The 22,521-nt window shown below is 44.3% G+C and overlaps 3 protein-coding genes, 3 long non-coding RNA genes and 1 pseudogene across 12 annotated transcripts; 3 read left to right on the forward strand and 4 right to left on the reverse strand.

Annotated features, from left to right (window-relative positions):
* Positions 1–332: 332 nt before the first annotated feature.
* Positions 333–4,814, reverse strand: LOC136191277 (uncharacterized). The gene is made up of 12 exons (XM_065979604.1): positions 4,295–4,814; positions 4,091–4,245; positions 3,865–4,041; positions 3,678–3,822; positions 3,512–3,632; positions 3,359–3,451; positions 3,272–3,301; positions 3,177–3,218; positions 2,963–3,129; positions 2,066–2,904; positions 1,040–2,014; positions 333–972 (listed from the first exon to the last, which is right to left on the reverse strand). Exons 1-12 carry the CDS (start codon positions 4,803–4,805, stop codon positions 598–600), a joined length of 3,630 nt encoding a protein of 1,209 aa, XP_065835676.1. The 5' UTR covers positions 4,806–4,814; the 3' UTR covers positions 333–597.
* Positions 4,815–7,207: 2,393 nt separating this feature from the next.
* LOC136191281 (ankyrin repeat domain-containing protein 50-like) lies at positions 7,208–10,016 on the forward strand. 2 transcript variants are annotated; one of them, XM_065979610.1, is made up of 18 exons: positions 7,208–7,368; positions 7,425–7,510; positions 7,594–7,665; positions 7,719–7,817; positions 7,874–7,972; positions 8,035–8,133; positions 8,185–8,283; positions 8,330–8,428; positions 8,482–8,580; positions 8,638–8,736; positions 8,783–8,878; positions 8,935–9,033; positions 9,093–9,197; positions 9,254–9,352; positions 9,402–9,500; positions 9,548–9,663; positions 9,714–9,807; positions 9,855–9,965. In XM_065979610.1, the coding sequence occupies exons 1-18, from the start codon at positions 7,266–7,268 to the stop codon at positions 9,864–9,866; spliced, it is 1,674 nt and encodes a 557-aa protein (XP_065835682.1). In that variant the 5' UTR covers positions 7,208–7,265; the 3' UTR covers positions 9,867–9,965. The 2 variants fall into 2 exon arrangements, with proteins under 2 accessions (XP_065835682.1, XP_065835681.1); XM_065979609.1 differs by having other exon boundaries at positions 9,714–10,016.
* A 1,232-nt stretch (positions 10,017–11,248) lies between these two features.
* On the forward strand, positions 11,249–11,361 carry LOC136191678 (5S ribosomal RNA; annotated as a pseudogene).
* A 280-nt stretch (positions 11,362–11,641) lies between these two features.
* On the reverse strand, positions 11,642–12,954 carry LOC136190865 (uncharacterized). Its single transcript, XM_065979150.1, has one exon. The coding sequence runs from the start codon at positions 12,948–12,950 to the stop codon at positions 11,775–11,777; it is 1,176 nt and encodes a 391-aa protein (XP_065835222.1). The 5' UTR covers positions 12,951–12,954; the 3' UTR covers positions 11,642–11,774.
* Positions 12,955–13,039: 85 nt separating this feature from the next.
* On the reverse strand, positions 13,040–13,976 carry LOC136191086 (uncharacterized). Its single transcript, XR_010670734.1, has 3 exons — positions 13,844–13,976; positions 13,645–13,770; positions 13,040–13,581 (listed from the first exon to the last, which is right to left on the reverse strand). It is a non-coding gene; the product is annotated as an uncharacterized lncRNA (long non-coding RNA).
* Positions 13,977–14,039: 63 nt separating this feature from the next.
* Positions 14,040–15,704, forward strand: LOC136191667 (uncharacterized). 6 transcript variants are annotated; one of them, XR_010670898.1, is made up of 7 exons: positions 14,040–14,199; positions 14,272–14,369; positions 14,465–14,682; positions 14,733–14,840; positions 14,900–15,177; positions 15,250–15,393; positions 15,450–15,704. It is a non-coding gene; the product is annotated as an uncharacterized lncRNA (long non-coding RNA). The 6 variants fall into 6 exon arrangements; XR_010670897.1 differs by having other exon boundaries at positions 14,900–15,069; positions 15,123–15,393; XR_010670900.1 differs by having other exon boundaries at positions 14,900–15,022; positions 15,082–15,393.
* Positions 15,705–20,100: 4,396 nt separating this feature from the next.
* LOC136190969 (uncharacterized) lies at positions 20,101–21,137 on the reverse strand. The gene is made up of 3 exons (XR_010670694.1): positions 21,073–21,137; positions 20,870–20,989; positions 20,101–20,811 (listed from the first exon to the last, which is right to left on the reverse strand). It is a non-coding gene; the product is annotated as an uncharacterized lncRNA (long non-coding RNA).
* Between the last annotated feature and the right edge of the window lie 1,384 nt (positions 21,138–22,521).

Consider the following 22,521-nt stretch of genomic DNA (forward strand, 5'->3'; position numbering starts at 1 on the left):
AGAAAAGTAGAATAGGACCGAAGCAGCTACCGAATGATATTCTAACGTCATGAACAGTCAGAATAGACTGATACAAGAAGAGTATGCACTCTCCTTGCGCCAACACTTCGACCAGGGGCAAGCCTAACCAACGTGGGAGTTGTTAGTCCGTATGGAGAATGTCTACTAGTCTGCAGGCTACCAGCTTGTCAATGCAGAGTCTTTCAACTGAGGTACGCTAGAGTTTCTTTTATATGATATGGCAATATCGTATTTGCACAATTTAGCATATTTACTCAGAAGATGTATACCGTCGTATGTAAACATGGGTTCTCAAATAGTTTCGAGGGCAGTACAGTGTATTCTTTCATCTTATGAACTCCTGACAAAACAGTCACTGAAAAAGCACCTAATTGGCTGTACACAGACAACCAGCGCTAAACCAACAAAGCATTCTCCTCATTCTCAATTAATTAATTAATTAACTAAAAGTAAAAACCGTTAAAGAACGTCTTAATCATTCTGTTTCATTTTCATGCATTACTGAAACGTGAATTCTCAAAAATCAGGTAATCATTCTTTTAATTAGTATCGACCAAACGAAGGTCAAAAGTGCTTCTAGGAGGACAGAGAGGGAGTACTTTTACGTAAGAGTCGTTTAGAGGCGCATGGGAAAACCATTTCTGCAGCTAATCTATGACCGACGTCGAAAAGGGCTGTGCAAAGAAGTCTCACGGTCGCATCAGATCCGTTGCTACATCTCCATTCGTTGAGCATTCTGTAGGGATGTTCTTGGGGTTCGTTCCTATGAGTCGTTTCCACGTGTTTCACACTCACCTTTAACTTACGAGCCAAGTTTTTCCAGTGGTCAGGCAAAAGAGGAGCCAACCTGTTTAGCTCCTCTTCTGTTACCACACAATCCAATTCACTCTCAATTGGAGAGCCAAGGCACTCTTGGTGGCTCAGGCTTCTTTTTGGGTGCGAGAGCTCAGGCTGTAGATAAAGACTCGTTGCGAAAGATTTTCTTTTACCTGCCTAGCTTAATTAATTATTTACTTACATTCTTAGCCCTAAAAGTAGCGAGAAGATCAATACGCTCTTTGCACTCAAGAGTGAACCAAACATTCACTGTGTCGCTAATGCCGAGACTTTTATCACTGAGGCCAATTGCAAAGTAGTAGGGTTCATATAGAAAATCGCCTTTGAAAATTGCTCGAAGTTTACGAAAGTCGACTTTGTAGGATCCCCGAACGGTCCATCCAGCCGCTGGCTGAAATTCGTTAATTTTTGCGAATAGAGGAAGCACAGGAGGACCTTTGTCTTTCGAAATGTCACAGTCGCAAAGGCTGAACTCTCGTTTTTCTAGCATTTCGACTTCGTGAGGTGTTCTTTTGCACTCTCGTTTAATAACTTTATCTTCCTTTTCCTCGCTCGCTTCGCAGATGCACAACTTCACCGCGAAGCCTTGTCGAAATTGAGACGGGCTCAAATCTGTAGGTGAAAACACCATTTCCGAAAGCTTAATGCAGCAGCCGTTGTTTTCTCCGCAAAGCCAACAGAAACTTCTTGTCCTAACGATTATCTTGTCGGCGACCAGAGTAGCAGATCCGAATCGAAAAGAGACAACTTGATTCAGTGCCGTGAAAACGCACAGCGGTTTGAATACTTTCTTCAACTCAGTTCCGCTCTGATAAAGTAACGTAACTTTGATGCGGTGTTTTTTTCTTAAAGCAAAGTTGTGCTTTAATTTGAGAGTGGCGGCCTTTTGTAGCTTGGTGCCGTGCGGTAAAAGCTCGACGACATCGGTGAGCGCCACTCCGGTTTCGCTTTTGTACTTTTCATTGTCACTGAGGAGACAGGACGACACGACAATGGGGTCTTCGACCGCTTCTGGAGGAATAGACAAGGAACATTTATTTACCGCTATCGTCATGTCTATTCCCTTTGGAGTCAATTCTGCGCTAACCAACGGAGAAATACTATTGAGTGGAACATGCAAGTTACCAATCTGGAATACCGAATCGATAGTTGCCTTCTACATAAAAACAGTGAAACGTGAGTAATATAAAACTGTACTGGTGCACACCTCCAAGTATGGATCCGGCAAGACGTTGCGGTCTTCAAACAAAACAACCCTGTGACAACGATTGCCCCCCTTTTTTTCTTCAAACTCTCCTTTCACCAATCTCCTTTTAGGCGAAGACTCGCACTTCAAGCAGTTATCAAGCTCTTCTCTTAGAATCGCGAGGCATTCAAGAGTCGTAGGACGACTGTCTCTTTCCTCAATCATTCTCGAGCAGATGGAGTGCAATGGACCTCGATTCATTATCCGGCTCAGCTGACCATTTCTTTCCTCCGGAATCGGTCCCACACCAATGAATATTTCAATCAGCGAAACGCCCAGACTATATACGTCACTAGGCATCGCACTGCTTTCTGACGTAGGTGGCAGTCTCTCCGGGGCAACGTATAGAGCACTATTAGGGCCAGAAGACAGAGAGTCACCCAAGAGGTGGGCAGATCCAAAGTAAGCGACTTTCACTGTCATGTTCCTCGTGACCAACGCGTTCGTCAGACGAATATCGCCGTGAACGTACGGACGGGGATGGAGCTCATGGAGATACGAAATAGCTGACGTCATATCCACTGCGATGGATAGCTGCTCGTAATTAGAGAGATAGGAGCCGGATGAATGAGCGGCATTGATCACTTCGCTGACCGATCCCTCGAGTAATTCGGAGACGATTTGAAAGGAAAGACTCGGTCTCATTATAGCACCGCACACTCGCACGATGTTGGGATGATGAAGTCGACTAGCCGCGAAAACTGCACTTTGAAATAGGGGAATCGTTTCCTCGGTGTTGATAAGATCGTGGAATTTCTTGACGGCGACGTGCATGCCGTGCCAAAACCCCAAAAAGACGTCTTAAATTATATTTATTATATAGTTTCCATATTCGAAATTTGTTTGTTTTTAATTTACCTGCGTATGATCCTGTTCCAAGCTTGTTCCGAGTGAGCTGAATTTGTTCAGTTGGTATGCTTAGAACTTGCACAAATTGGTTGAGGCTGCTTCGCGATTCGTCAAGTGACTTCTGCAAAGTCTGAAACGCTTCACGTTGAGATTGAAGCTGCATCCAGATTTCATTTCTGAGTCAGAAGTCGTTATTTAGTTTATCTGATCATATCCTTTTTACTTTTCTGCTTCAAATCTTCCTTTCTCAGCTTGGAAATAGGCGCTGCCATCATTTTTAGCGTAACAGTCATAAACATACATAGTAAAAATGTTTACCTTAGACTTTCAATGCGTCTTTGAAGATAGCTGCAACGAGCAGTATAAATATTATAGTCGTCGATAATGAATTGCCAAATGCCCTACCTTTGAGGTTGCAGAGTTTCGTATTGTGTTCTAAATGTTTTCACAAACGTGTAGTATCGATTATGTACTTGAATTCCTTGAAAACTTTCCAATCTATAAATTAATAACGCCAGCTAGTAAGGTCTCCATTCCATGAATGAGAAAGTTGCATGCCTCATGCTTTCCATTTGTTGCTGACTATCCAGAATGCTTCTTCGATCAGCTGGAGATGGAATTAATGTAGATCTAGCTGGAAGGAGAGATTCGATTTTCGTGTTGGATTCGCTTGAGGGACCTATTCAACAAAATGATTTTTGAGTCACAAATTGATTCGAATTACCAAGTATAAAAATTTTCATCATTTGACTGAATTCTCCTTCTCTTTCTTGACCGCCAGAAAGAATGAGATGAGCAGAGCCGTCTTGATTGGCTACACAGTGAAGGGTGTGGTACCAAACCGGTGAAAAATCCGGGGGCAAATTAATCTGAAATTATATTTATTAATTGCAATACAGTCATTAATCTACCTTGTGTGATTTTTGTTCATCAAAATCAATTGCATACCCGCTGTCTGAATGCACTTTTTCATAGCCGCCGATCATTAGAAAGATATTCTTTCTTTCGAATCCTCTTTTCACTAGCCGACACATTCCGTGAGAAGATCGAGCGGATGGTTTTGGAAGGAAATCGATGCAAATCCACTTCTATTACAATTTTATCAATTGCTGACGAACATAATTAGGAATTAATTACCTTTTCTCTCAAATCCATCACAAATGCATCATCTAATAGTTTATAACTATCCCCTCCTCCATGAAGTAATCCCCGATGTCGATCAATCGTTTCCAGTGCACTACAGCACCGTGGTTGTGGTCTTTTTCCACTTAGGGCAACATCCAACCAATATCCTAATCATCAACATTTGATAACTTCTAGAATTCAATTCATGCAATTTACCTTTTTCACCTCCCTCCTCTAATACGAATTCATAAATCTCATTGTTCACATACCCATCGCATTGTGCTCCTGATTGGAGCCGATCCGGAGGAATTTTTACGCTCCCTCCACCAAACATGATAATTCTCCCTCCAATGGCCCAAAAACAGCAGTAACAGCGTTGCCATGGTTTCTTTCGATAGACGGGCGTAGCTACTTGGATCCATTTCATTTCCTTTGGATCGAAACCGAACACCTCTCCTAGATAACCGCCGCCTTCCTTCCATCCCCCGTACGAATACATGATCCCATTGATGACCACGCATCGTGCTCCGTAGCAAGGTGGAGGAATGTTCTTTCCTTCGGCGAAACGGCGAATCCATTTCTTTTCCTCTCGGACATTACAAGTCCAGATTTCGTTGCGGGGGAAATAATATTTGTATCCCTTTCTTCCACCGAAGAGATGCAATTCATCGCCTATCAAACCACTTTCGTGGTCACATCGAGGCTCAGGTGATGCCGATTGAGCCATTTAATCGTTGAAATAACTTTGAATGACGTTTCTTTGCCTCGAACGAGGAAAGGCTGAACTATCTTATAGAAAGTAGGTGCCCGTATGTTTATTTGACACCTCTCAGGGGCCCCTCTCAGGGCAGCCGAAGGCAGGGATACAAGAGTTTTGCGCTAGCGCGACTAGAGCTCCCAAGCGTCTGAGCCAAGATAAAACGATTTCGAAGTTGCTACAGTACAGTTTTTTGCGTTTCGGCTTTGCCAGCTAGACCACGGATTGTGGCTAGACTAGCGCACGCACTTTAGAGCGAGTCGACTCGTTGAAACGTCAGCTCGAGCGAAGCGAGATCAGCGAACTAGCCGTTTGTCGAAGACGTATCGCTGCTCACTGGATTGACTGATTATACGAGGCCAAGACGCTATCACGTCGCAAAAAAAAGAAAAAGCGGGCCATAGCCCGTCTTTCGGTCATCTCTCCAAGGGATTGGCCAGTCAGTTGCTTACGTGATTTGTGCGCAGTGCTTCGGTCTGTGTGAGTCTTCTTCGAAAGGCGCGGGGTCCCCTTGCATGGAGCGTCCCGGCCTTTTATCTACTAGTCACGTTCTCGCTGCTTTCGAACAGTATGCTGCTTGCCTTATACGAGAAAACATTAAACCGCTACTCTCTAAAGGACGCACAGAACGTACTGGCACAGCCGACTGCAATTACACCGGCAACGATACCCCATCCCTCCTTTTTCGACTTTTTGCAGCCACAGCTGGCTCATCATTTTCCGCTTTTCCCCGTTCCTTTCGTTCAATAGCTTCCAGGCAGTATACCAGAACAAGGAAAAAAACCAATACAAACTTGCAGTTTCATTGCGACTTGTGTCTACTGCATTTGGCAAATGAATAAGCATTAATTGTATTAAGCGTTGCTTTTATAGAGGCAAACGCGGCGCCGAATGAGCGAGACAAGCGGATGGGCGGTTACGCATATAGCTCCAGGTACTATTAGTCTCGCTTATCATAGATAGACACAGTGTACAAAGACTACGAAAAAACATGCCAACCGAAGTGCCTAATTAATTATAATGGCAGCTATATTTGACCATACTACAGTGTCTCACTGTACAGTAATTTGGTCAGAACGATCTTACGGAAAAGAATTTCTGATTTTCAACTGCACCTTGGAATAGCACAAGAGAGCGACCAAGATTAACTGGCGCAGGAAGTAGGGTCAGAAGAGGCCGAAGAAGAGGAAGTCAAGCTGGAGAATGAAAAGTCTGATTTGTGATAGGGGGTACAGTACCCTATCCTGTGCTGTTGTGGCTTTTTCTGTGTCTGTGTATCTGTGCTCTTGCATCTTTATCTGATTCTGCTGTTCCTGCCAGTTGGTCAGTCATCTTCATTGCCTTTGCTGCTAGCACCACTTGCTGAACAGAGTTCTTTCGTCTTTCTTCAGAAGCTTGTTGCGGATAGGTAGGTGTATAGGTATCTTTTTGTACGTAGTAAATTGGGGGTATTGTTTAGAAAGCTGAGAGGAAGAAATCATATTGTCCAGCTTTTCGGTCTGATTTCAAGAACCTCAGCCTTGGTTTGGCTTTTGAAAGGTGAGGCGGTGGCTTGCCGACAAACTAGACAAACGAGTCATTCCTGCGTGCGAAAAGTCTAAATTGTTATGTACAAGAAAATAAGCGATAACAATAACGTTAATACGATAATTACTTCTGCTTTTTCTGGTTTAGCCCACAAGTGAGAAGAAACTTCAAAGTAAAAATAGCTGATCTCGGAGCGGCAAAATATTTGCAAAGTGGCGTCAGCAAAATGCGGGATCTTCTTACATGCTACATGCGTAGCTTCTAAATTTCAGATGGGCGCGTCTTGCGGCGCGTATGCTGACATATTCCAGCTAGGAGATTCACAGAAATAGATGCGTTCATTGTCGTGTAAGACTATCTAGCTGACTCCACGTTAATTAATGTGGTCAACAAATGGGACAAAGTCTCAAGAATAAGGAGTTTTCACAGAATCCTTTTTTTGATAAGCTGTTTCAAACGTTAATTAAATCGTCGATGACGGGGATTCAGGAAACGTCAAGTAGTCAAGATGGACTCGAAACTGGCAGGACTAGCGCATCAGTATGGAGTTCTGCATGCATGGCAGATGACATACGAAAAAGCCCTGTAAGAGTATATCCAAATTCTACCGCGAGGAATATTTACTCTTGGAAGCTCTAAGGTATAAAAGTCTTCCCAAGTGTAAACTTTTCGTTTTGCACTCTTTCTTTGCACAAAACCGATTAAACAGGCAATTCAAAAAAATTCAAAATGAAGACGACATGTACAGGTATGTAATTATCAGCTAACAACGGAAGGAAAGTGACGAACGAACAGATGCCGAACAGATGGGGCGGTGCTGAAGCACCGATGTTCAGGATGTTAATTGACGTCATCGTCCGAGAGTCCCCATCGTCTGATGAGTATCCGAGACGATTTTAACAGATGGACCGACGAAAAGATGAATTCCTTTGTGCCATTAGTGAAGGAAATATCAGCGAAGTGCGTAGGCTCGTGCTAATCGCCGCTGTACAGCTCTCTTCGACGGGTAAACGACTCAAAGCAATCGAAAGACCTACTTCAAATTACTTAAACGCTTTGAAGGGTTTCTCCCACTTCAGTCTGCTTGTGAGAAGAAGAACGATGACATCGCTCTCTTTTTGATAGAAAACGGGGCACCTATCAGCAAGGTCTGACGTTTTCGCACAACCTAGACCAGAAGTGTTTTCCAGACAAATATTTTATGAAGCCATGGGTGTTTTTATCTATGCAGGAGGCATTCTATTATGCGTGTACGAATAAACTCTTTATTGTCGTCGCCGAAATGATGACTCGGAGCCCTCAGGTACTGGAGATATAAATTATTTTTAGAAATGACAGGCATCTCGAAAACGTCAGTCTGGGATTTTGGCACTTTTGCATGCTTGTGAGAATAAGCACGTCGTGGAAGCAAAAAGACTAATTGGCGCTGGCGTGGACGTCAATATGGCAGACAAGGTATGGAGCTAATGCATGTGTTTTTTTAAATAATTAATTTTATTTGGAAACTTTAGCTTGGCAGACTTCCTTTGTTGTATGCCTGTGAGACGAACACCTTCGAAATTGTCAAACAGCTTCTTGGCGCTGGAGCGAAAGTCAATAAGGCAGACAAGGTTTGCAGCTATAAACAACTGTGTATGCCTTCATTTTTGGTAGAAAAAGTTGGAAACTTTAGTATGGGAGGTTTCCTTTGTTGACCGCGTGTGAAAAAGGTGGCGCACATATTGTTAAACTACTGAGTGACGCTGGAGCGAATGTCGATAAAACCGACGAGGTATAAAAATAGAATTAATTTTTTGGTATTATTAAATTGCGCAAATTGTAGAGCGGGAGATTTCCTTTGTTGGCTGCGTGTGAGAGAAGCGACGCAAAAATCGTCAAACTACTTTTTGATGCTGGAGCGGATGTTGATACAGCCGACAAGGTATGAAATTATAAATAAATAAATATCATTTCAATTGAAAATGTAGAGCGGGAGATTTTCTCTTTTGGCTGCGTGTGAGAAGAATGACGTAAAAATTGTTAAACTACTGATTGATGCCGGAGCGTATGTTAATAAAGCCGACACGGTATGAAATTATAAATAATTTAAATTTGGTCTATTTAAAATTGCAAAATTTAGAGCGGGAGATTTCCTTTGTTGGCTGCGTGTGAGAAAAGTGACGTGATAATCATTAAAATACTGATTGATGCTGGAGCGTATGTCAATAAAGCCGACAAGGTATGATATTATAAACAAAATAAATTTGGTTTTATTTAAATTGAATCATTAATGTAGAGCGGGCGATTTCCTTTTATGGCTGCTTGCGAAAATGGTGACATAGAAAGTGTTAAACTCCTAATTAATGCTCAAGCGGATATCAAGAGGACAGGCGAGGTATGTAACGACAATTCGCATAAATTTGATATTTCCATTTCTTTAGTTTGGAAGATCGTCTTTGTTAGCCGCATGCAAGAATGACGTAAGAATTGTTGAACTGCTTATTGACGCTGGAGTGGATGTCAATGAAGCAGACGAGGTATATAAACGCAAATTATTCTATTAGTATAAGCTTTAATTTCTGAGTTTACGAAGTATGGAAGATTTCCTTTGTTGGCTGCGTGTGAGAAGAGTGACGTAGATATCGTTTTTGCGCTGATGATTTCTGGAGCGAAGGTCCAGAAAGCAGACGAGGTGTCCAGTCGTATATTATTCAATGAGCCTCAATTTAATGGCAATTTAACTCAATTAAGATGGGAAGATTTCCTTTATTGGCTGCATGTGACTCTGAGAAAACCGACGTAGAAATTGTTGAATTACTAATTGCCTTTGGAGCGGAAGTCAATGGAGCAGACAAGGTTTGTAGGCTAAGTTAATGTAAATCGTGATTTTCAATGTAAGTTGAGAACTTTAGTATGAGAGGTTTCCTTTGTTGGCTGCGTGTAGGAAGAATGACGTAGAGACTGCTAAATTACTGATTAACGCTGGAGCGGATGTCAGGAAGACGGACAAGGTAGCCATTTGTGTTAATAGTTAAAAATGCATGTAATATGAAACTCTAGTTTGGAGCATTTTCTTTGTTGGCTGCGTATGAAAACAGTGGCGTGGAATGTGTTAAATTACTAATAAATGCTGGAATGGATATCAGAAAGGAAGACAACGTATGAAGTTGTTTATCGCTGTCTAAGTCTTGAATTTTTATTTGAAGTTGATCTGGAGATTTCCTTTGTTGTTGGCTGCGTGTCAGAAATGTGACACATACTTTGTTCAAACACTGATCGAAGCTGGAGTGGATGTCAATAAAGAAACCAACGATTTATATAAGTATAAGTTACGAAGGACTTGTCAAATCTAAATTAGAAAGTTCACTGTAGGAAAGTTCCTTTGTTGGTAGCTTGTGAAAAGGGTGACGTTGAAATTGTTAACATGCTGATTGACGCAGGAGCAGTTGTGAATAAGGCAGATGTAGTAAGTTGTTGCCATTCATTGAGTTTTTGTTACCGTTTTAATATCAGAACGGCAAATGAATTTGGCGTAAAGTACTCTATGCGACAGATTTTTTCAATAAAACGAAGTTTTAGGGTGACTTTTTCTTCGCACCGCTTGCTTCTGTACCAGTTTGGGTATTTTCGTTGCTATTTTTAGTTTTATTGCTACTAAAGCAAACTTGAGAAATGCATTTTGCGGCACTAAACCGCCCAATTGCTTAGCAAAGTTACTCGTTTTCGATCGGCTTTTGAAATTCGACTCAAATACCTTACAGAAAATTCGGAGTAGTGTTTTAGAAACGGATTTGGCCTTTGCAAACGGAATAACTGGTGTCCGAAAACCGAGGTGCGATGTCGGTACGTTCGTCGATTTTTAGCAGGCGACAGACTTGACCATTTTGCTAAAGCTTTACTGCGTTCGAAAGCTCTATGATAGAGGATTCTGTGAAAAAAAATTCTTGGCGAAACATTAAAATTTGATTGAGCTACGCCTGCGTGTCCGAAAGCGACACCGTTGTCCGAAAGCGGAGGTTTTGACCTGCGCGCGCTAATCTTCTTATAAAATCACGAGGGTTTGGTCTATTGATTCGCGCTCAAGCACATCTTCCTGGCAGGGATTGGGCTTTAAAATGCGCTATAGGAAGCCAGAATCGGTTGGCTAGATTTGCTGTGCGAGCGTCCGAAATCGCAGAATGTCCGAAAGCCGAGGTCCTACTCTACATCTCGAAAACGCCGCATGCCCAGAGCGCGGGTATAGGCCCAGGCACTTAGTCTTTGAAAGCAAGCGCCATCAGCGTCGAAGCGTCTGAAATAGAGTAGAGAAAGAAGACAAAAGGCACTGCTGCACAGCCTGAATTAACGTCTCCGTACTTAATTTCCAAAAAAATCGAAGAAAGAAAAGTAGAATCGGACTGAAGCAGCCACCAAAGGATATTCTAATGCCACGAACAGTCAGAATAGACAGATACAAGAGGAGTATACACTCTCCTTGCCCTTCAACAATTCACTGCAACCAAGGACCAACGTGGGAGTTGTTACTCCTGAGGATGTCTAGTCTGCAGGCTACCAGCTTGTCGATGCAGAGTCTTTCAACGTAGGTACGCTAGAGTTTCTAATAATAGGTATATGACATGGCAATAACGTATTTACACAATTTAGTATATTTACGTAGAAGATGTAAAACAGGGTTCTCACAATAACAAGGGCAATACTCTTATGAACTCCTGACGAAACACTAACTGGGAAAGCGCCTAATGGGTATATTCATACTGCCTTTGATCTGCATTTCATTAAAATCGACGAAACTCGTGTAGAGAGCCAATGTCAGTAGTGACATGCTGATAAACCTTCTGAACTCGAAAAAAAGAAGAGCCACCGGCAATGAGACTTGGTATATGTAGACTAGGTTTCTCTCCGCTACCGTCTACGGCCATACCACGTTGAAAGCACCGGTTCTCGTCCGGAAGTTAAGCAACGTAGGGCCCGGATAGCACTTGGATGGCAGACCGCCTGGGAACACCGGGTGCTGTAGACTCTCTGACCAATACAACGTCAATAATTAACATACCGTTGTCTGTCATGGAAGTACAGTAGTGGTAATTGGCCTATACATTCGTAGTTTGTCTGATTTACCTTGCCACAAGCGGCAGGAAATATTGACGTCATCACTGCAGCAGACAACCAGCGCTTGTCTGGAATCATGGCAATGAACTTGAATGAAGATAGTCTAACCTAACCAACCCACCGAAGCATCCTCCTTAATCTCAATTAATTTAAAGTCAAAACAGTTATAAACCGCATTCCAACCCCCAAAATGATCTAAATTTATAAGATTTAATTCTGTATAACATTGTTTTCAAAATAGTGACAAAAAGGCGAAAGCAAGAGAGAAACACACCATCGTCTAGACTTGAGAAAGCCATTGGTATATCCTTATATGGCATTGATCTAGCTGTCGCTTGACGGAGCTCGTGTAGCTATCAGAGAGTCGCTGTCCATGGTGACGTCTTGTATTGCGATAGCTCTTCCAAACTTGAAGAAAACTAATCGTTTAGCTTTCTTCACTGTATTCAAAAATGGCCGTGACATTAGAGTAAACGTAAGTGGATTGCAGAGAGCAATAAGAGCAAATGGAAGTATAGGAATGAACGACAGGTCGGAGACAAAAAGGCGCAGAGGAATTGCAGTGGCCCAACATACGAACGTGATTACTGCAATAGCAATCAAACGCATTCCAAGTCCGCCCAAACGCGCCGACGGGTTTCGCTGTAGCGCATTTGACGCTCTATGACGCAGCAACTTGATTATTATCGCTACGTAAATTCCGGCTGATAGGAGAACCAAAAGGTTGGTTAATCCGAACGCTGCTAATTCTACTTGCGCTGCAAAAGTTATGGCAGGATTGGCAGAATAAGAATTCTCCGCGAAGTAGGTAATAGCATTACCAATTGGAATGCAATTTTGTAATGATATAAACGACACTGTCAAATTTGTTGGAATATGATCGAAGCTGGAGTTAGAAAGCTTCCGCGATTTTTTCTGGTATGCCGTCCCGTGCATTTCCACAGACAACGCCATTGATCCACCGGCGGACAGTATAGCAATGATCCACTCAGCGCCAAGAAACGATATGACAGCGGCACGCGAACACCGTACTTTGCAGCACCGCCTGCCAAACACAGCCTGTGCGTAATAGAATGCAATAGTAGCGGTAATCATTCCAGACAAATAAACGCTCGTGGCTCCTAGTGTTCCGGAAATGTAGCAGAGTGTCGTTGGGATCGACGAGTTCAAAAGCCAATCGAAGCAGAGCCAATCGCTGTAGAGAAGGAGATAAATGAATACGTGCGCGCCTTGGAGGAAGTCCGCCGCGGCGAGATTCATTACGAGTATTGATGGTATGCTGTTTCGTTGGTTTCTGTTTGTTGAACATCGCCACAGTATGACGGTGAAGTTGCCGGCAATGATTAGTAGGAAAAGGGACAGCCAGCAAATGTTCTCTGCTTGCGAGTATGTTATTCCGGCATCCGCGTCCCAAACCACGCTTTGCGACGTGTTGCATAGCATGCGCAAGTTTTCGGATTTGTAGTCTTCGTAGCCGACAGTTGCTGCTGAAATCTTCATCGTAGCTGCGTCACTGGCGCATGCCCGAATGCGACTTCCGCTTTCAGTTCTCATAAAGAAGAGGATGAAGAAGAGGAAATGTTCGCCCATTTTAATTTCACGACTTAAAAACCACTCTGCTTTGCTATATATTGAACCTATGGCATAATGCTTATCAGAAAATTGAGCTAGGAAATTGCAATCACAAGTGCAAAAGTTTATCAAAACTTTTTCAGTGCACTGACGTAGGTTTGACCGTTGTACCAGCAAAAGTTGTCAGGATACTGAGGATAGTTGGCATTGAACTTGTCTACTTCGTTCACCGTACAGTAACTCGTTCCTGACGTATCCAATCCCAACCAGGAAGAAGCTTTTCGATACTTCGGACCCCACGATTCGGCATTCGTTCGCGGACGACTGGACGTAGTGACGTCGTAAAGGTTTCCTCTGCAATAAATCGCCGCGTGTCTAATGCCGTAGCCCGCACAATCGTTTGCTCCGTTCCTCTAATTGCAACTTCCGAGTCGCCGGTAGCTCCGGCAGAGATTTCTCTCCAACGGCGTGACTCCCAAGAAAAAAAGACTTCTTGTGCCTACTGTCCATGTATGCTTGGTCTTGGTGCAACGGCGCCCTGTAGAGACATGCAATCGAGCTGCATGGTGCGTTTAATTAATTAATTGTGTGTATAGAGTAATAGACTATAGTAGTTACTTACTTGTAGGAGGCCTACTCCGACGGAACAACCATCCCGAAACATCTGGGGGAGCAAAAGAAATGAAGAGAAACGCGGCTACGAAGATGATGGAGACTTTCATATAGTCAGCTCGGTGCAAACTCGGAACTGTATGAAGAGATCGAGACTGAGTCTTGGGTATGCTGTTAGGCTGTTTATATAGATCATAGAAGCGGCCTACCGTTTCTTTCGTTTTCCGCTTTCTATTCTTTATTTGCGACACGAGCACCGCGTTTAGGCCGGCGGAAAGTCACGCCAACGCACCGTAACGCTCGGCACGTTCGCGTGTATCTGCAGCATCCAGCCACAACTGCAGATTCTGAGAAACGTACGGGACTGCTGTTTTTAACATCAACGTCTCACGTGATAGAGTTTTATGGCCTTTGCTAGAGCGACGAAGAGTTTCTTTGTCCAAGCAGCTGTATCGGCCCGTTAGTCGTGTTGTGACGATTAGGTTCTTTGGAAAATCTGGGCCCCTTTCGGAAAAAGGGACGTTTTGATGCATCGCTTTGCTTGATTGGCTCAAATCTTGTTCGGGTGAGTACGTCGTGAAACTAGAACTAGTACGAATGAAGCAGAACTCTTTGCAAGACCGTTTTCGCACTACAGGTACCCTACTTCGTTGCAGAAATGGTTTATCAAGGGTGGCATCAATCAATTCTGTCGTTCGTCCGCCACATTTCTCGATTGCTCGCTGCTTTCAAACGGTATGCTATTTTGCCTCGTACGAGTAAGAGTGGTTGAAAATGAGAACATCAAGACCCACCCAGAGGACAAAGAAACGATCTCATTCCCTTCACAGATATCGACCTCCGCTGACGATTTCAAATTTAAAAACGTCGTCGCGTTTCCATCTCTTTGGAAAGCGAAAGAAGAGCCGATAATCGTTGAAAAGCAACGGACGAGTCAAGCACATCTATGAGTCAAGAAGGCAAATTTTAGAACCCAGATTGAAGGAGTGGCTCTAAGAGCTTTCTAACAGCGTCGCTATTGCAATACACTAGAAACTTTTTCTACGGCGTACGTTAATTAAACTCATATCGATTCTGTGTTCATTTGATGTTCTGTAGGTTGCCTGGAGAGAAGAGAGGATTTTGAGTCTGCAGCCAATTAAAGTTTCTAGGAAGAAAAGCGAGCTCAGCTTTCCCAATGAGAGAATAACGAAAGAAAGATTTCGTGTAAATGAAGATTCTGGTGTTTAATATATGATTTGTTCGTACATTAAACGTTTCACTAGATTATGAAATAAGCAAAAAATAAAAATGCGTGCGGCGGCGACGAAGAAGAGGGCAATGACGACGACGAGGTCAGAGCGTCGAAGAAATCCGTCACGCTGGAAAAAGAAGATCAACTGGACGAGGTTCTCAAATCTCGCCCATGCATCACAATAGTCTGTCAGTACACTGAGTAATCGATTAGTAGGGTTTATTACGTACATTGCTTACCAAAAAGAGCTGTAGCATGAAACGGCGTGCTGTGGAAAACGTGCCGCTCTCAAATTAGGCAATAATTTTGGTATACTTTTTCCTTGGATAAAATGGCTGAATTGGGACCTACAACGACGAAAAAGTGATTTTCTATTGATAGACTTTTTATTTTTCTAGTCAAGATTTCAGAGAGGTGCGGTGCTGACAAAGAACGTGAAGCGAGTCACGTGGAAGGATCTGATGATCAACGGCATTCTCGGCACGTGGCCAGCTGACAGGCGAACTTTGATTCGCAAAAAAACAGGTGACTCCCCTAAACTCTAGGGAAAATCTATCTGAAAAACCAGTTCTGTCTCGTAGCTGTTCACCTGTGAACAGAAATTGAAGATAGGATGCTGACGAAGAAGAAAAGATCACTTTTGCATATCGTCTTTGCATGGAAGTAGAAGTACCGTAGCGGCTTTCGATCTCCAGGGTACATGGAGACAAGGCGTTGGCCTAGTACGTCCTGAAGCACGACGTACATGAGAGAGAAATAGACGCGTCGCACGCAGACAAAACTTACATAGTCGTGATTTTTATTAAATATAAACCCGGAAATAAACCGGAAATAGCAAAAAATATTTTGCGCAGAGGTCTTCCTGTCGTCGCTGTCCCCCTGCACGGGCCGCGAGGGCCCGTACAGGCTTCGCTTTGGTGGGGGTCAACCTCACTACTCCCCCGTCGGAGTTGGAGCCTGTTTAGTCTCCCGGCTCGGACGCCTGGGACCGGCAGCGCTCGGATGTGAGTGCTGCCGGCCTGATTCCAGGGGGACCGCTATTGTAACCCACCGCGTCTTGCCCAAGTGGGGAGGCAGTTTATCACTCGTGCCACTGGAGTAGGGGTTGGGCTTCCCTGCGTTCAAGCCACTTTTAACCTCTCTGGCTCAAGAGTTGGGCCAGTTTTATTTATTCACCTCGGGGCCCGGAGGTGAATGTGCCTACGAAACAAAAAGTAAAATCAAACGCATATAACCTGATGAAAAAATAAAGCTAGCAATCATATGTGTTCCCTTGTTGATGACGTGTCAAGTTCGTGAAGCAAGACAGTGTGCACAACTTCCTTTCATTCCCTCAGGGCATTGGACGAAATAAAATTCGTCAAATCAAAATGATTCTACTTGTGGACCCAAGGTGTCGTAGGCCCGTGAAAGAGCGGCCCTGCAGCGATTGCTATGTACATACATATAAAGTCAATAAAATGATATATTTCATATCACCCACTGACTGATTGTCGTGATGTTGCATCAGAGTGCGATTTCTCACCATTCTCAGCTTTTCGTATTTTCCCTTTAAGAGAGAGCAATATAATCGTTGCAATGTAGCTAAAAGATAAATGCTACGGTACTTTGACTACATCTCAATATATTAATTAGGTTATTAATTTCATTACAATCTCTGTATCAGCTCCCGTATAGAAGAATTTCAAAAAAACAAATTTCTGCCCGACTCTTTTTTGAGTTCTCTACAAAAAGAGAACTACCTATTGCTATACCCTCCTATTCCGCGTGACGTACTTGGTAGAATTATAGGAAGATCCCAATTGCTGCGTCAATAATTTCTGTAAGCCAAATATGTCAACGAGCAATTTGGTGCACTAAGTATTGATAAATAAAATATTATGAAGTAACAATAATAGAAAACTTTCGTACGTGAATGGAAATTTTCAGGGTCTTGATACGATGATCGTTTTCCTAAGCTCCTTTCAACGCTTGAGTCATGTCATCAATCTTTTTCACGCTGTCTTTATGACTCAGACTCCTCAGTTTATCACAGAGCCCTAAGAAAATAACTTTCAGTATCTAAAGTCCTGTCTGTGTGCCAAAGAAGCGAGTACAAAATTATAATTATACTATGCGCATACACAGATAACGGGCCCCTAGATTAGCTGCGCAAACGTTCAAAAACTATAAACTGACGGTAAAATACCACTAGGAATCAACAATGACAAATATTAGCCAAAGTTCATTTGACTCCGCGAGGTCAAAGAGACAAGAAATACCGGGTATTTTACGCCAGAATTCTGGAAACTACCATGAGCTACAAATCTTAAAATAGAAAAGAGCCTTTCAAAACACTTTGCAAAACCAGATTGGCTCTAGCTACCGGGTAGTCTACTGTACGGAATTTCGGCAGAAAATTTGGCGGGGGTGGGGAGGAGAGTGGAAGTCGTATTATTAATTGGGAGGTCTTCGATCTCTTCAACTCGTTTATCGTCCAACTCTCGACATTTTTTGAACGCTGGAAGACCGTGCGAGGCGCCTCTCAAAGAGAGACGTCCCGCAAAGATGTTTTTACCGGTCTTGTCACGTCCCCAATCGTCGTTTCTTTCCGATATTCGTCTTCAGGTCTGTTTCAAACTCTCTAAAGAAATAGAACCGTTCTTCGTCACATTCCATGCGAGAAAGAGGATCGCGAGGAAAATCCGTTGCAAGATAATGGCTGAGCTAAGATATTAACCTGCGACCCTTTGCCAGTCTTTAAGTCATTGACGAAGGCGGAAAAGACTGTCCTGTCGTCGCAAAAGCTTCGCTTCGTGAAGAAAGACGTTCGTCAAGTCTTTGACCTCCCGGATAACTGGAGTTTCCTGCGCCAAGGAGTGGTCTAAGGACTATTTTTAATGTGAGTTATGTCCCGGCATTAAATCACAAAGTTCAATTAGGTCAAAATGTAGGAAAGTTCTGTAGTTGGAGTGAAAGAAGGTTTCAATAGAAATCAATCTCATATCTCACTGGATCCTGAGAGAGTTCTAGCTACAACTAGAGAATGATGGCCCGGTGTTCACCGTGTTGCCATCATGCAGAGCCTCCCACCGCTTACCGTACGCGAGTGCATAACATAGTGTGACGTCAAAAAATATTACATCACACTATGTTATGACAACATAAGTTATGTTGTCACATATTCACGTGGTCATTACAGCCGTTAGCTACTACAGCTCAGTCCTACCTACATACTGTAAATACTTGCATGATTGCAATGTTCTCCTAATTAGGCGCTTTCCTGACGTACTGTATTTGATAATGTGCTCTGTGTGTATTGAGGAGGACCTATGCATGTGTACGGGTCATATTTCCTGTTATCCGTACGTACATACCCACCCACATACTGTACATGAGTGGATACTTTTGATTGTGACGTCAGAGCGTGACAATCAAAACTGTCGTTTCGGTTTCTCAGCGCATTTATAACACGGAAAATAGCACAGATCAATTGGAAACATGGTTTTCTAAGCATTTTTTCCGTTTATGAAAGAAAAAACCCCTTTTTCGCGCCGTAAATCGCCTTTTTTGGGGCACCGTTTTGGGCCCTATGTCGCGCATGCGCTGTACGAAAAACGGGTTTTTAAGTTACGTCACAATACCGAGCGTGACGAACAGACATACATACATACAGACAGACAGACAGACAGACAGACAGACAGACAGACAGACACTTCCGGCCCTAAGATCACGTTTGAGAGAGCCTCCCTCCGCCGTTATACGGGCTCCACCCGTACAACTCTGGTGGTCGGCTCCAATACTTCTAAATTTTTAGTCTCATCTTTGCAAAGAAATCTTGAGAGAAAAAAGAAAGGGATTCAAGTTTCTTCCGGGAGGGCGGCGCGATAAACAAAGAATCTTTTGTCATCTGATCAGAGATATGATCCAAGATTTGATCTACCTCATCTAGAACAAAGCACTACTCTGCCCGGTTAGCTTACTCCGTTGCATAACAATGAGTAGTTCGTTCAGCCATGGAAATCGATCATGGCTCATTGTGCTTTCGGCTCTCGTCGGCCTTGTCATTGTCGCTCCTTCTGGCTAAACGTTCGTCTCACTCTGCAATTGGTCAGAGTCGAGAAAGACGGCAAGCAGCTGCCGGCCGCGCTGCCTCCCATTGACGGAGTCGAGGAAGACGGCAAGCAGCTGCCAGCCATGCTGCCTCCCACTGACAGAGTTGAGAAAGACGGCAAGAAGCTGCCGGTCAAGCAGCCTCCCAATGACAGTAGCCGTGTAAGCCGGTGCGCCGACTTTGGCTCTGGCTACGATGACGAGCCTCGTAGTCGTGTAGACCGGGCGTGCTATGATGGCTATGATGGCATGCCTGGCGATAATGGCAAACCTGGCGAACCTGGCGAACCTGGCCTGAATGGCTGGGATGGCGAACCTGGCGAACCTGGCGAACCTGGCTGGGATGGTGATCCTGGCCCGCGTGGCCGGCGTGGCCCGCGTGGCCCGCGTGGCCCGAGTGGCCCGCGTGGCTTGCGTGGCAAAACAGGCCGTCCTGGATTAAACGGTAATAATGGCCTGCCAGGCCCGCCAGGCCTATGTGAAGCATGTGATGAAATTAGTGGTGGTAGTGTACTTAGCGGAAGCAGTTTCAGTTTAAAGGGAGATCCTGGAGAAAAGGGACCCAAAGGAGATAGAGGACCGCCAGGAGATAGATGTTGCATCAAACAAGAGTGCAAGAGACCTACACAGAGGGTTCAAAGAGAAGAAAACAATGGGACAAAAATTTGTGAGCTAGAAGACAGAAACATTTCTTTGCCTCTTCCATGTTCTGCAGCAAAGCACAAGGTGCTGTCAAACGAACAGAGAATGATTTCCGTTCGTCAGGAAAAGGGACAAGATCCCCGCCAGTATAATTACCGCTGCGATTGTGATTTAGACGGCTGGTATCGTTTTGCGGATAGTATAGGAGGCCAAATGAACGACTACTGCATACCGGTAGGTTGGAGGTGCGGAACGGCATATGCTGGATGGCTATCCGGATTTCATCCAATCACAGTTGGAAGACCGGTATCCAGAGAAGTGAAATTCGCAGGTGGCAACAGCTGCGACGCTACGGACAGCAAAACTATCCAAATCTTAAACTGCGGAGACTTCTACGTGTACCACCTTCCTCCGTCGCCTAGAAACAGCGTCTACTGCAGTAGATCGTAGGGTACGACTGCCCTATATGCCTCCACTGCATAGACTATGACCCTACTGTATGTCTTTTGTATCTGTGGCATGTCACATGTGGCGTTTTGTTACCTTTCTTCTGATCAACTGTCCTTTCACGCAGAAAGAAATCAACCGCTTGAAAATGAATTTTCCCAGGTCTTCTCTGGCAAAAGAAAAAGCACAAACTTATGCCTGCAAGCATAAACGTTCTCCAAATTGCATTGCACATGCGCTTTGAACGATTTTCCCAGAAATCCACTGTTGCGTTCCTCGACCAGCCACGACGTTCGTCAATGTCGTTCAGCTAATCTCAACAGTTACCAAAGACATTACACGCGTCGATGACGATATCACCAAAGCGTGCAGGTATACAAGACAGAGAGAAACCGAGTGGGCCGCATCGAGAGTAGGACCATAGATCTTGGAGCTGGAGTCATCACGCATACATCTAGCTGGACTTTTCGAGATCGTCCCGTCGCAACGCCTTTAGATCGTTCAAAGATCCCCGCGTTAGCACGATCGACTCTTTTTGACCGCTTCTGGGTTTCTCCTTTTCTCAAATCCTTTTCTTGCTACTCTTTCTCTCTCTCTACTTCTCGTTTTTCTCGTCGTCTTAGTCGAGACGATCGACAACGTCGCGTCACGACGCCGATTTTCGTTTCGTCGTGTGAAGTATCTAGATACCTGCAGAATAATAGACTTGGAAGATTCCAATTGCTGCGTTATTGACTTCCGTTCGATTCGCCGATAGACAAGCTGTCGGAACGTTTTTAATCGATGAGAGAAGCGAGAGGGGCCTCCCGAGACATCTTACAAAAATCATATTTTTTCCGGTCTTCGCATGTTTCCTATCTCTTCGTTTGTTTCCAATATTCGTGTTCAGGTTCGTCTCAAATTCCGAAAAGAAAGGTCGAACCGTTTTTCGTCGACTTTTCTACGCGAGAAAAGATCGCGAGAAAAGATCGCGAGGAAGTTGGGGGCGCCGTTCGAAGATGATGACCGCGTTAAGATATTTACCAGTCTTTTTGTCATTGATGAAGGCGGAAGAGACTCAGTTGCCGTCGCAAAAGCCTCGCTTCGCGAGAAAAACACACGTTCGCGTCTTGTCGTTGACGTCCCGGATAGCTAGGGCCCAGTGCCGGCGGAGAATTAATCCATCGACGTACCCGACCATCGCGGACGACGGGACCATAATCCACCCAAGGCTGTACTGTATTTTCTTCCTTGGCATGCGATCCGGATAAATGTTTACGGTGACCGAAATGTTTATCACTCACTCTTTCTCACGATGAGTAGTTTGGTCAACGATCGTAAACGATTGTGGCTCGTTTGCTTTCGCTTCTCGTGGGCCTTCTTATTGTCGCTCAGATCAGCTTTTTCTGGTTGAACTTTGAACTGCAATCGAACAGGGTCAAGAAAGGCAGCGGTGAGCAACCGTTCAATTAAGCGGCGTTCAAGCGACAGTGACTTTGCCGCTACTAGTAGTCGTAGAAGCCGGCAAGTCGATACGAAGTTCGTGTCTGAAGGCACGAAAGGCGATGAAGGTCGGCAGGGCCTTCCGGGTTTAGATCCTAGCCCGGTTGGTCCCCTGGTCAGCCTGGCCAGCGGGGCTATCCTGGACCGCGGGGCCCGCGTGGCTGGCGGGGCTCTTCTGGCTTTTCAGGCTTTTCAGGCTTTGGTGGTGCTCCTGGCCCGACTGGCCCGCCTGGTGCGGAAGGGCCAGGTACAGTGGCGGTCCGAAGGGAGCCAAAGGTGATCCTAGAGAAAGAGGACCCAAAGGTGATAGGGATGTTGTATCAAACAAGAGTGTGAGCCAAGGGCTGAAGAAAAAGAAATCAATCACAAAAAGTGTTGGGAGCGTTTCTTTGCCTCTGCTGTGTTCTCCAGCTGAACACAGGATGCTGTCAGACGGACGAAGAATTATTTCCGTTCGTCAGGAAAAGGGACATAATTCTGGTCACTGTTATTGTCATCGATGTGATTGTGAATTGGGCGGATGGTATCGCTTTGCTGATAGCATAGGAGGCCAGATAAATGAACACTGCATGCCGGGAGGTTGGAGATGCGGAACAGCGTAAGCTGGATGGCTATCGGGGTCTCATCCGACGAGAGTCAGAAAACAGGTATCCGGGGAAGTGAAATTTGCGGGCGACAACAGCTGCGGCGCTACAGACAGCAAAACAATCCAAATCATCAACTGCGGGGAATTCTACGTGTACTACCTTCCTCCGTCGCCTAGCAACAGCGTCTACTGCAGTACATTGTAGGATATGGCTCTACTAAGAGTCTGCTACATAGATTCTGAACCTACTGTACTTTGATCTGTGGCATGTTACCTTACGTCTTTTTGCAATAAACAATGTCTGGTCTTTCGAACGCTCACGCGAGAGTCGGGGGATAAACAGTGAATACACAGTCATCGATCGTGCAGACGCCACTCGTTCCTTAATGAGTAGTTTGGTTAAT

This window comes from Oscarella lobularis, chromosome 9 (genome assembly GCF_947507565.1).
Source record: "Oscarella lobularis chromosome 9, ooOscLobu1.1, whole genome shotgun sequence".
NCBI lineage: Eukaryota > Metazoa > Porifera > Homoscleromorpha > Homosclerophorida > Oscarellidae > Oscarella > Oscarella lobularis.

Bases quoted from the DNA above. Each gene is read 5' to 3' on its own strand.
- LOC136191277 (XM_065979604.1), bottom strand. From the start codon at position 4,805: ATGGCTCAATCGGCATCACCTGAGCCTCGATGTGACCACGAAAGTGGT. The intron at 4,042-4,090 runs GTAATTAATTCC...AAATTGTAATAG, and splicing joins TGATGGATTTGAGAGAAAAG to AAGTGGATTTGCATCGATTT. The intron at 2,905-2,962 runs GTAAATTAAAAA...ATATAATTTAAG, and splicing joins TGGAACAGGATCATACGCAG to ACGTCTTTTTGGGGTTTTGG.
- LOC136191281 (XM_065979609.1), top strand. From the start codon at position 7,266: ATGGACCGACGAAAAGATGAATTCCTTTGTGCCATTAGTGAAGGAAAT. The intron at 8,429-8,481 runs GTATGAAATTAT...TGCAAAATTTAG, and splicing joins ATGTTAATAAAGCCGACACG to AGCGGGAGATTTCCTTTGTT. The intron at 8,737-8,782 runs GTATGTAACGAC...CCATTTCTTTAG, and splicing joins ATATCAAGAGGACAGGCGAG to TTTGGAAGATCGTCTTTGTT.
- LOC136190865 (XM_065979150.1), bottom strand. From the start codon at position 12,950: ATGAAGATTTCAGCAGCAACTGTCGGCTACGAAGACTACAAATCCGAA.